Here is a 12827-nt window from a genome sequence, read left to right on the forward strand (position 1 = left end):
GGATGGATGCGTGGGGGGTGGATGAATGAATGGATAAATGGATGAGTGGATGGATGGATGGATGGCTGAGTGGACTGATGGATTGATGGATGGATGGATGGATGGATGGATGGATGGATGGATGGATGGATGGATGGTTGAATGAATAAGTAGATGAATGAGTGAATGGATGGATGGATAGATAGATGGATGGTTGAATGAATGGATGGATAGCTGAATGAATGGATGGATAGTTGAATGAATGGATGGATGGTTGAATGAATGGATGGATGGTTGAATAAATGGACGGATGGATGGATGAGTGGATGGATGGATGGATGGGTGGATGAGTGGATGAAAGGATGAACTGACGGGCAGATTAGTGGATGGGTGAATGGATGGATGGATGGTTGAATAAATGAGTGGATGAATGGGTGAGTGGGTAGATGGAGGGATGGATGGATGGGTGGGTATGTGGATGAATGGGTAGATGAGCAGACAAATAGATGGTTGAATGGGTGAATAGGTAGATGGATGGGTGGGTAGAGATGGATGGGTGGATAGGTGGATGGGTACATGAATGGATGGATGGGTGAATGGGTGAGTGGATGGATAAATGGACAAGTGGATGATTGGACAGGTCAGTGGATAGATGGATGGTTGAATGAATGAGTGGATGAATGGGTGAGTGGATGGACGGATGGATGGATGGATGGACAAATGGATGGATGGGTGGATGAGTGGAGGGACAGACAAACTGATAGGTGAGCAGACTGATGGGTGGGTGGATGGATGAGTGGACAGATGAATGGGTAAGTGGGTAGGTAGGTAGGTAGGTGGATGGATGGATGAATGACTGGATGGATGGATTTATGAATGAGTGGGTGGGTAAGTAGATAAACTGATGGGTGAGTGGATGGATAGACTGATGGATGTATGGGTGCTGGTTAGCTGACTTTGGACTCCAAAAGCACTAACCGAGGAGAATGGAGACTCCCAGGACTGGGTGAACCCCAACCTTCTTGGGCTCACATTTACTATCTTCCCACCTGGCAGAAGAAAACATTTCCTGATCATCTTCACAAAACCCCCCAAAATACTTATCACTGAAGGGTTGACTCTTCTTGCCAGGGAGTCAAGAAGGACTTTGCTATCCTGATTTCTTACAGGCAACAGGTGGTCACATGCAGAGACTACAGTCAACAGGCCTCAGGCAGAGCAAACTGTGCACTGGCCACCCTTGAGACAATAGAGCCAGCCCTCCCATGAGGGCTTCCCTGACCCTGATCCCTCTGCCCAGCCCTGCCCGGCAACTCCCAGAGGCTGGCTCATCCATATCCCTTCTCTTGCAGGCTCTCCAGTAATAGTATTGGTGATGGAGGTTCCAAGGCCCTGGCCGAGGCCCTGAAGGTGAACCAGGGCCTGGAGAGCCTGGAGTGAGTCCACCTGACCCCTACCAGGGTGACGAGTCCCCCTGTGTTCTCTTTCCAGTAGATGGTGGGCTGGCAGTCCTGAAATATGGCTGTCCCCCAGGGCCATTTCCCTGCCAACATCAACCCTGGGTACACACTGTCCTCAGTGTTCCCTGCGCCACTAGCTCCATTTCCCTAGACAGTGGGGGCTGGGGTGGGGTCTGGAGTGTTTGGAATGATGAGCTCCAAGTGTCCTTGAGAAGCCAGCATGGGTGGCTAGAGAGGGAGTCAGCTGTAGCAGCTTTGGTGGGGGCAGGAGAGCTCAGCGCTGCACCTACACTTGGGGAGCCTGCTGCACCACTCCCTCTGGGGGCTGCAGACCCAACACACCCTGCTCTGAGGCTGTCTGGGGCCACCCACATCAAGGCAGGGTCTAAATTTAGAGGTTTGTTGTGCTAAACCCACCTGCCCTCACCTGGCAGGGGCTAGGTGAGGGGATGGGCGAGGAAAGAGAGATGAGGAGAGGAGCAGCGTGGCTGCCACTGTCCCTGGAGCCCCCAACTCCCTGTTGAACCCAGTGCCTGCTGTCCCAGACTGGACAGGGCAGCTCCCTCTGGGTCCTGCGACAGCCACACCCAGGGCGCCTCCTTCTCTGTCCGCAGTCTGCAGAGCAATTCCATCAGTGACGCAGGAGTGGCAGCACTGATGGGGGCCCTCTGCACCAACCAGACCCTCCTCAGCCTCAGGTACGTTCCGGCCACCCTCTCCAAACATGGTGTTTCTTTGACCGGGCACCTGTCTGCAGGGACTTGGCACTGGGAAGCCTGTCTCAGGGATATCTATTGCTGGGGAAGCCTTCCTGGCAGCCTGGCCCTCTTCCTGATCTCTTGGGGTGCAGGGGACAGCTGCTGCCCGCAGTGGCCCATTCTGCTGCTCCCTTCCCAGATGCACGCTGAGCCACCTGTCCCCTCGTACCTCTGGGGCCCTGTCATTCTTTCCTCTCCCTGTACTGTGGATGGTCCTAAAGCGGGGGCGCCTGGCCGGCCCAGCACTATCTCGCTGGCATTGGCTCCTTCACACCTCAGCCCAGACTGTGCAGAACCCTAGGTCCCTGCCTACAGTTTCTTGGGCTTCCAGAAGCCTAAACACCTCGGCTTGGCTCTGCCAGATGCCTCATCTGCCCGGTCAGAAGCTCAGGTCTTCCCTTTTTTTTCAGCCTTCGAGAAAACTCCATCAGTCCTGAGGGAGGCCAGGCCATTGCTCATGCCCTCTGCACCAATAGCACCCTGAAGAACCTGGAGTACGTGGTGGGGGCCTGTGACTCCACAGGTTGTTCATGCCATGACCACACCCACACTGAGCCTGGGCTGACGGGCACCCTCGCTGCATCACAGGGTTGGAGAAGGAGCTGGCTGGGGAGGGTGCAGCCAGGAGACCTGGCATCGGGTGGCAAGTCCCCCACTCTCATAGTGTAAATTGCATGAGGGTGAGGCTGGTATGACACCATCTGCCTCAGCTGGTGGGGATGGATGAGGATGTGATCATGCCATTGGGCAGCGTATCCCCAGGAAGCTCCCCCACGTCCTGGCTGTGTGACCTGGCATTGAGCCCTGGAATCCCTGGTGACCAAGGACCGGAGGCTTCACAGCCAGCACCCCGCTCACTTGCTCCTGTTCCCTTTCTCCTAGCCTGACAGCCAACCTCCTCCATGACCAGGGTGCCCAGGCCGTCGCAGTGGCAGTGAGAGAAAACCATACCCTCACCTCCCTTCAGTGAGTCTGCAGCTCTCCACCCTGCCCTGTCCCCCTTCTGCAGAGCTGCCGGGCTCCACCCAAACTAATGATGTACAGGCCAAGCCTGGTTTGGGGACACCCCTTGCAAAGGTCTCAGCGGCTGCCCAGGCTAGACTGCTGCCAGCAGACTGTGCCCCATCCTGTGCTCTCCTGACCCACAGACAGACATGTGTTAAGAGGTGGTCACAGCTGGGCCTCCAGTTGCCCACGCTTCATTTGGAGGCGTCTTTCCTTGCTTATTCCCCAGCCCTCTGGCCACGGCTCACCCGGGAGTACATGTGACCCACTGAGAACTAAGCCTGGGCAGGGATTACAGGAATTCTCCTGCCACATCCTGCAGGGATTCCACCCCCTGCCATCAGAGCCTCCTTGGCTCTGCCCCAGAGCCACATAGTCACATAGTCACATGTGTCTGTGTCTGCCCAGCCTACAGTGGAATTTCATCCAGGCCGGCGCTGCCCAGGCCCTGGGACAAGCACTACAGCTCAACAGGAGCCTCACCAGCTTAGAGTAAGTTGGCCTGCCCAGGGGCTGCAGGGCGGGGGCTGTCGGGGACGGGTGAACCTAGTGGTACTCACCAGGGAGAGGCTCAATCCAGTGACCCTTGGCACACAGCCTCCTCTTCCCTAAGGCCAGCGGGCGCGTTTCAGTCCTTGTCTGCCTTTTAAATATATTGGCCGGGTGCGTTGGCTCACGTCTGTAATCCCAGCACTTTGAGAGGCTGAGGCATGTGGATCATCTGAGGTGTCGGGAGTTTAAGGCAAGCCTGGCCAACATGGGGAAACCCCATCTCTACTATAAATACAAAAATTAGCCGGGCATGGTGGCGCATGCCTGTAATCCCAGCTACTTGGGAGGCTGAGGCAGGAGAATCGCTTGAACTTAGGAGGCACAGGTTGCAGTGCGCGGAGATCACGTCACTGCACTGCAGCCTGGGCGGCAGAGCGAGACTCTGTCTCAAAATATATATACACACACACACACACATATCTATATACACATATATGTACACACATATATACACACACATATATACATATGACAGCTTTATTAAGATATAATCTTCACGCCAGAAGATCTTCCCGCTTAGTATACAGTTCACTGCTTTCTAGTGTATTCAGTGATGCAACCATCACAATCAATTTTACAACATTTCCATCACCCCAAAACGAACCCCTGTCCCCGTTAGCACTCACTACGCATTCTCCCTTTCCCCCAACCCTGGCAACCACTAATCTACTGTCTCCATGATCTTCCTACCCTGGACACTGCATATAAATGGAATTGTGCGACACATGGCCAAAAATGGAATCACACAACACACGGCCTTTTGCGGCTGGCGTCTTTCATTTGGTGTCAGATTTTCAAGGTTCATCCACATTGTAGCCTGTCTCAGTACATAGTTCCTTTGTAAGGCTGAATGATATCCATTGTATGAGTACACAGGTTTTATTTCTCCATTCATCAGCTGATGGACGTTGGGTTGTTCCTACTTGGCTGTTAGGAACGGCGCTGCTGTGGACCTTTGTGCACAGTTTCTGTGTGGACGTGAGCTTTCCTTCTCCTGGGTAGATATACCTGGGAGTGGAGTCGCTGGGGCGTGAGAGAACTCTAGGTTTAACCCTTGGAGCCTCATCGGTCTTTCTCCTTGACCATTTCTTCTCCTTCAGCTTTCAGGATGTCCCCTCTGGCTGGGCCTTGTCCTCTTTTCTTCTGTTTGGCTCTTCAGCGCAGGGCTCCTCAGGGATCTGTCCCATGTCATCTTCCCTTGCCTGGCATCTCTTTTCCTGGAGCTCTTCTTTCCCTGGGCTCCAGTGATCTTTAAAGTCCTAACGACTCCCATGTCCATGTCCCAGGCCTCTCTCCTGAGCCCCAGACCGGCACGTCCACACCCCCTCGGCACCTCCCCTCAGGGTCTCACTGGGGTGCGGGGTCCCTGCATTCTCTCTCCCAAAAACCTGCTTCTTGGTTCCCCATTTTGTGAGTGGAACCAACTGTGCAAGCTACAAACAAGGACTTCACTCTCACCTCCCAATTCCTTTTCTGTAATTTTTATTTTACTTTATTTTTGAGATGGAGTCTCACTCTGTTGCCCAGGCTGGAATGCAGAGGCATGATCTTGGCTCACTGCAACCTCTGCCTCCCGGGTCCAAGCAATTCTCCTGCCTTAGCCTCCCGAGTAGCTGGGACTACAGGTGCCCAATACCACGCCTGGCGTTTTTTTTGTTTGTTTATTTTAATAGAGAAGGGGTTTCACTATGTTGGTCAGGCTGGTCTCGAACTCCTGACCTTTAAGTGATCCTTCCACCTTGGCCTCCCAAAGTGCTGGGATTACAGGCGTGAACCACCACATCCAGCATATAACTTATTTTTTAAAATAATATTTACAATTTTTTTTAAGAGATGGGGCCTCACTATGTTGCCCAGGCTGGTCTTGAACTCCTGGGCTCAAGTGATCCTCCCACCTTGGCCTCCCAAAGTCCTAGGATTACAGGTGTGAGCCACTGTGCCTGCCCACCTCCTGCTTCCTATTCCCTGTCAAGTCCTGTTGGGTCAGTCCCCTCTGTGTCCCTGCCACCCACTCGATTTCCTTTGCGTCCACTGCCCCTACCCAGGCCGTCGGCACCACTCACCTCCATCCCTGTGGCAGCCTCTACCTCAGTCCATGCTCTCACACTGCTGGCTAGAGACCTTTCCAAAGCAGCTCTGTTCCATCTTGGGTGCCATCCATGAATGGCCGCTCAAGGCCTGTGGAGTAAAGTACACACAGCCCCTCAGGGTGGCTTCTGGGGCCCCTAAAATCCGCTTCCTTTGTCCCTCCCTGGACTCATTTCTCACTTCCCCAGGAACTCAATTCGTTTGGGTTCCTTAGCTGAGCCAGGCACACTCCCCACTTTGGGTTTTGACTTGTTTCTTCTGGGGAGCCTTCTGCGGACACCCTGGGGTGGGAGACGCTGCTTGCTTTTCCCTGCAGCCTGCACTTGGCCTGTTGTACCTGCTCATTTAATCACGTCTTCCCACCTGAGCTTCGAGAAGGGGACTCAGGTCCACTGCCTTATACAACCCCTAGCCCATGAGACGCACTGAAATGTTGTCTTTTTTATTTTATTTTAATTTTTTGAGATGGAGTCTAACTCTGTCGCCCAGGCTGGAGTGCAGTGACATGATCTCGGCTCACTGCAACCTCTGCCTCCTGGGTTCAAGTGATTCACCTGCCTCAGCTTCCCCAGTAGCTGGGACTACAGATGCCCTCCACCACTCCCGGCTAATTTGTGTATTTTTAGTAGAGACGGGGTTCCACCATGTTGGCCAGGCTGATCTCGAACTCCTGACGTCAAGTGATCCACCCATATCAGTCTCCCAAAGTGCTGGGATTAAAGGCGGGAGCCATTGTGCCCGGCCACACCCAAATGTCTGTTAAAATAATGAACGCAAACAGCTCTTAGCCTTGAATGTATCAATGTGCACCTGAGCTAAACTCAGTCACTCAGGGCCTGCTAGTTCCCTCCAATTTAGAAGGCGAAAAAATGACACAAAACCCTAATTAGCAAGAATGGCCAAGGAGGTCAGGCATGGTGGCTCCTGCCTGTAATGCCAGCAATTTGGGATGCCAAGGTGGGAAGACTGCTTGAGCCCAGGAGTTCAGGACCAGCCTGGGCAACATAGTGAGACCCCATCTCTACAGAAGAATAAAAATATTAGCCAGGCATGGTGGCATGTGCCTGTAGTCCCAGTCTCTGTTTAAGTATTTTAGTCTCCTCAGGAGGCTGAGGTAGGAGGATTGCTTGAGCCTGGGAGGTTGAGGCTGCAGTGAGCTGTGATCTCACCACTGCATTCCAGCCTGGGTGGCAGAATGAGACCCTGTCTCAAGAGAAAACAAGACAAACAAGAATGGCTCAGGGATTGAGGGCTTTAAGTTCATTTTCTGGTTGGCTGTGAAAAGCAACCCTTTTTGGGTCCCAAGCCCCTATTGATGGTCACTCTATGTGTCCCATTTCCTGCTTGCCTCTGGCGGTTCAGACTCATGCAGGCCCCCAGACCCTTCTGTGTGCTTAGTATGAGGCAGCGGGCTGCAGGGCCTGCAGAAGAAGGGCAGTTATCCCCAGGCAAACCCTGGGAGTCTATGTCTATGGTGTGTGTCGTCAGTTAAACCCGGCAGGTCCAAGCACCGCAGGGCCTGCTAGAACGCTCCGTGTGCCCCATGCACCCAAAGGGGTCACACTCTGTGTCCAGTTTACAGGAGAACGCCATCGGGGATGACGGAGCGTGTGCGGTGGCCCATGCGCTGAAGGTCAACACAGCCCTCACTGCTCTCTAGTAAGTCCTAGATGTGCGCAGCAGTCGGGAAGCCGGACCCTTCACCATCCTTTCATGTTAGAGGTTTTTTTTTTTTTCTCTCGAGACAAGACTCTTGCCCTGCCACCCAGGCTGGATTGTAGTGGCGCAATCTCAGCTAACTGTAACCTCCACTTCCCGGGTTCAAGTGATTCTCGAGCCTCAGCCTCCCAAGTAGATGGGATTACAGGCGTGCATCACCACACCCAGCCTAATTTTTGTATTATCAGTAGAGACGGGGTTTCACCATGTTGGCCAGGCTGGTCTTAAAATCCTGACCTCAGGTGATGTGCCCACCTCAGCCTCCCAAAGTGCTGGGATTACAGGTGTGCGCCAACACACCTGACCTAGACGTTATCTTTGTTTACAAGTCAAGGAAGGTGTATTTGATTTTCCTAGTATTATTATAGGAAATATTACATTAGCAACTGGGGGCTCAAACACCTAGATAGTAGTAATGAGGAGGTGCAAGGAACGTTCTCCCCGAGACCTTTCAGGGATAGACTCTATTTCTCGTATCCTTAGCATCCAGATTTCTGTCTTAGGCAACAGTGTAGGTAGGAGATGGAGTGCCTAGATACAGCACTGGCCAATCATTCTCAGTGCTGTTTCTCCACTGTCCACCCTGAATCAAGGGGTGGTGAAAGGGAACGGAGTGTGTGGAGGGATGTGGGCCCAGCTGGCCCAAATTGACGGCACCCTCCCCACCCCAGTCTCCAGGTGGCCTCCATTGGTGCTCCGGGTGCTCAGGTGCTAGGGGAAGCCTTGGCTGTGAACAGAACCTTGGAGATTCTTGAGTAAGTATTCCAGTCTCCAGCTATGGTCTTTAGCCACCCCCCTCCAAAAACAATGAATCCTTAATGAATAGATATGGGAACTAAGTGTACAGGTAACTCACAAATCATCCTAGTGATCTTCATTTCAGCACAAGCGTCCCAGCTTCCCAGCCCCACTTCATGCCTTTCCCTGGGAGTCGCTATCATTTGCCCTCCTCTCCGAGTTGGCCTTGCCAGGCTGAACACATCTAGAGGCCCGGTTTATGGGTCCCAGGGTGGCTGATCTTGTTCTCTGGGCAGATCCAAAGTCCTGGGATGAGGCTACAGCTCTGAGGCTCAGGCATGTCCTCAGAATTCCTGCCCTTGCTGAGGGCACTGGGGACCTGCCTGGATGGAGGGCTGCCTCTCTTACCTCAGCCCCGCTTTTCTGTTTGGAGTGGAAGAGGAGAAAGGCTCCAACAACCCACCTGGCTGGGCCAGCCATTCCCCTTCCTGTGTGCTCTGCTTCCCACAGCCAGCTCTGCCCTGCTGCCCTGGAGTGAGGCAGGCAGAGCCCTGGCCTCCTGTGACTGCTGAAGTACTTGTTTCGCCTGCCAAGCAGCCCCAAGCCCACCTGCAGAGGGGTCAGGATCACCTCTCATCCTGTACCCATGCCTTAGGCTTCCTGTCTTTCCCCACAGCTTAAGAGGAAATGCCATCGGGGTGTCTGGAGCCAAAGCCCTGGCAAATGCTCTGAAGGTAAACTCAAGTCTCCGGAGACTCAAGTAAGTGGCTGGAGGGCCTTACCTGCATCCTGGAGCAGCAGAGTTCTCTGCTGGGTCCTCCTCGATGGGATAAAATGCTCCTGATTTCCTCTGTAGCTACTTCCTCCTGAATATAAATAATCAGACTTATTATAGTCCACGTTCCACTGCAGCTGGGTTTGTTGAGTCTGCTTAGCTTCAGTCAGAAGTCACTCACATCTGCATTTATGGTCTTACATCCTCCATCGCACTTGGGTGGGACAATCTGGCCACTTGTAGACACCTGTCTCCAGGGTCAACTCCCACCTGGCGTTGCCATGGCACTTGTAGACGCATCTGCCTGGGTTACTGCCCCAGACAATGCAGTGTTGCTTCCCCGGGTGTTTCCTTCTGCCCTGATGGCTCACCGTGTGTCTCCATCTCTTCTCCACTTAGTCTTCGAGAGACTTCCCTGGGGATGGGCGGGGCGATATGCGTTGCCACGGCACTGTCTGGAAACCACAGGCTCCAGCATATCAAGTGAGTGCACCTGCCCTTCTTGCGCGCCCTTAGAACTGCTTCCAGGTCACGCACTGCCTTTTGCTCAGTTCTGAGAGCCAGCTGACCTCCAGACCCCTCAGCAGCCCTACAGGGAAACCTGGTCTAAGGAGGGCTACCCTGAGCCTTGTCCATGTAGCGAGGGGATCCTAGACGCACAAAGGCTTTGCACGGGGTCCTGCATTTTCTATCTTATGACCTGCTCTACTAAAGAGAACCTGCAGGCTTCAAGCCCTGCCTTGACCATTCTCTTCCAGCCTCCAAGGAAACCACATTGGGGAATCCGGGGCCAGGATGATCTCAGAGGCCATCAAGACAAATGCTCCCACGTGCACTGTTGAAATGTGAGCAAAAGGAGTTCCTGGTGGATGGAGCAGGAGGATGGGCAGAAACTCAGCTGGAAGCTTTTGAACAGAAAGGCCGACTTCCGGGGACCTGCTGGGAGCTGGGAACGCTGCTCACTCAGCACGAGAGTGGGGCTCTGCACGGAGAAAGGGGAGGTGCTGCCAGAGGAGGTGGTGAGCTCCTTTCCTGGTGCAGGAGTGGTTCAGGCAGGGGGCGACGGGTACTCTGCTACGGCACAGAGGAGGGACGGGGCCACCACTAAGGGACTAGGGGACAAAGGCCTGAAAGCTCAGCAGTGTAGGAGGCTGGTTCCAGCTTATTTACATCCTGAGTACTTCATATGCCCCCAACCTTTAAAAATGTTTACTACTGCCCCGTTCCACTCACCTGGTTAAAAATCATCCCATGCTCTGAGATAAGCTGCCATCTCAAGCCCGTGAGGAGCATCCATGTGGCAGGGGCGACAGAGGGGACCCTTATTTTTTCAAGAAGAAAGTTTTAGGGTATCATCCTTACAGACATGAAAAAACTATAGGAAAATTGTGAAGATAAATGAAAGTTTTAATTCTAGGATTCTGGAAACCGAGACAATAGAGTTCTCCAAGGATTCTGCCTTTTTTTGTTTGTTTTTGAGATGGAGTCTTGCTCTTGTCACCCAGGCTGAAGTGAAGCGGTGCAATCTCGGCTCCCTGCAACCTCCGCCTCCTAGGTTCATGTGATTCTCCTGCCTCAGCCTCCCCAGTAGCTGGGATTACAGGCACCTGCCACCATGCCTGGCTAATTTTTGTATTTTTAATAGAGACGGGGTTTCACCATGTTGGCCAGGCTGGTCTCGAACTCCTGACTTCAGGTGATCAGCCTAGGCCTCCCAAAGTGCTGGGATTACAGGCGTGAGTCACCGCACCTGGCCCCATTTTTTATTTATTACAAAATCAAAGACGTAGGTGATACCTGGCACATGTTATCTGGAGTCTGGCACACTGGTTATCAATAGCACATTCAATGTATTCAGTGATGTCATTCTTTATTTATTTATTTTTTATGAGACATAATCTGTCACCCAGGCTGGAGTACAGTGGCGTGATCTCGGCTCACTGCAGTCTCTACCTCTTGGGTTCCAGTGATTCTCCTGCCTCAGCCTCCCAAGTAGTTGGGTCTACAGGCACACACCACCACACCCAGCTAATTTTTATATTTTTAGTAGAGATGGGGTTTCACCATGTTGATCAGGCTAGTCTCAAACTCCTGACCTCAAGTGATCTGCCCACCTCAGCCTCCCAAAGTGCTGGGATTACAGGTGTGAGCCACTGCACTTCCTTATTAGGCTTCCAAAGCCACTGCTGTGGCCACAGCTTCCATGGAGACAGGCAAGCTGAGCCTCTATGTGGCACCAATTCCTGGAGCTGTTTGTGTTGGAGGGAAAAAAGTCCAAATGGACATATCACAGCTCTCATCAACTAAATAACCACAGAAAATATTTATTAAGCCTATAAAGCAATGATCACTTCTGAATTTGAAAGGAATCACTATTTGAAATGTTTCTTCAAAAGTGAGCATCTGGACAGGATGCTGACATGGATGCTAAGGCTATGGATGAAGGCCTACTTGGGAAGATGATATCCTTGCAGTCTCAAAACAGCACACCACAAAAGTGATATCCTAATTTACAAATGGAAAAAGGTACCTTTAATCTGAAATCTGGCAAGTGCAACCTCAATGGAAGTGACAGAACTGAACATCGCCAATAATGGGACACATGGACATCACATGCCCCCCGTCTGATGCACCACGGAGTCGTCTCTGATGTATTCTTGTCAAAAACTGTTTGCCTGATTCTAATCATTGAAGGAACAATTAGAAAAAATCCAAATTGACAAATATTCTGCAGAATAAATGGCCTGAACTCATAAAAAACATCACTGTCACGAAAAATGCAAAACGTTGCAGATAGCGTAAAATTAAAGATTACAGAGATATAACTTAATGCAAGATCTTTGACTGGATCCTGGACTGGAGGAAACAGTCTGTTAAAAGAACATTTGGATCACTTGTAGTAGCTGGGAAATACAACAAAACAAAACATTATTTGTAAAAGGGGGGAAATCTGAACATGGGTCTTGCAGTATTTATGACAGTTTTTGCAGGGCATAGACTTCTAGATTGGCAGCTGTTTTAGTACTTTTAAGGTGATGCTCTGTCTGCTGGTTTGCATTGCTTCTGTCTGAGTTAAGAGCTTAGCAGAACAGAGTTGCAGTAGCCAAACGCTGGAGAAAGCTGGGCCCTACAGAAACCTAACACTGAAGAAACCTCAGAAGCCAAAGCGGTGGAGAAACCAAACAGTCCTCCCTCTCTCCCTTTTCAAATAATGATCACACATCTTCAAGCTGTCTGAAATGGTTAAAGAGTTCAGTCTGTCGTCAGGGACACACCAGAGCCAGCTACTCCACACAGACCCCATCAGAGCAAAACAGACAGGACAATTTAATTCATATCCACACAGAAAGGACTTCTAGGTAGGAGGTAGACCCTTTAGCTCCCTTCCAATTAAAGGAGTCCTCAATTCTAGCACCTGAGAGTCCCCTGGGTCTAACAGCTGTGATATTTATGTAGTGTGTTGCTTACCTAAATGAATACCAGTTCCTTCCAGACATGTGACACTGATATTAAAGTGCTAATGAGAGGGATCTATTTCTTCTTGTCCAAGCTAAAAGAAAAACAGTCGTTCAGATTTCCCATCAGAAGTCCGAGGACTTTGTTCTTGATAACTACTACCAATAAAAATTGAGTATTTGAAAAATTCCTTTGTATTTTCCATCAATACACATTTTTTAAAGCATTTGAGGAAGTCCTCTAATAGTAAAAAATTATCAGCAATGGCCTGCTAGTTTTTTTTTTTTTTTTTTTTTT

The 12827-nt window shown here is 51.4% G+C and overlaps 1 protein-coding gene across 1 annotated transcript in view; it reads left to right on the forward strand.

Annotated features, from left to right (window-relative positions):
- Positions 1-12717, forward strand: part of NLRC3 (NLR family, CARD domain containing 3) — a 57342-nt gene extending 44625 nt beyond the window's left edge. The window contains exons 9-18 of the mRNA XM_011950182.1: positions 1332-1415; positions 2054-2137; positions 2608-2691; positions 3080-3163; positions 3611-3694; positions 7418-7501; positions 8233-8316; positions 8976-9059; positions 9474-9557; positions 9833-12717. Of these exons, the coding sequence (XP_011805572.1) occupies positions 1332-1415; positions 2054-2137; positions 2608-2691; positions 3080-3163; positions 3611-3694; positions 7418-7501; positions 8233-8316; positions 8976-9059; positions 9474-9557; positions 9833-9923 (847 nt within the window). The 3' untranslated portion in view covers positions 9924-12717. The remainder of the gene's footprint in view (positions 1-1331; positions 1416-2053; positions 2138-2607; positions 2692-3079; positions 3164-3610; positions 3695-7417; positions 7502-8232; positions 8317-8975; positions 9060-9473; positions 9558-9832) is intronic.
- The last annotated feature ends 110 nt before the right edge of the window (positions 12718-12827 follow it).

The sequence above is a fragment of the Colobus angolensis genome, unplaced genomic scaffold (assembly GCF_000951035.1).
Source record: "Colobus angolensis palliatus isolate OR3802 unplaced genomic scaffold, Cang.pa_1.0 Scaffold303, whole genome shotgun sequence".
In the NCBI taxonomy this organism is placed as follows: Eukaryota; Metazoa; Chordata; class Mammalia; order Primates; family Cercopithecidae; genus Colobus; species Colobus angolensis.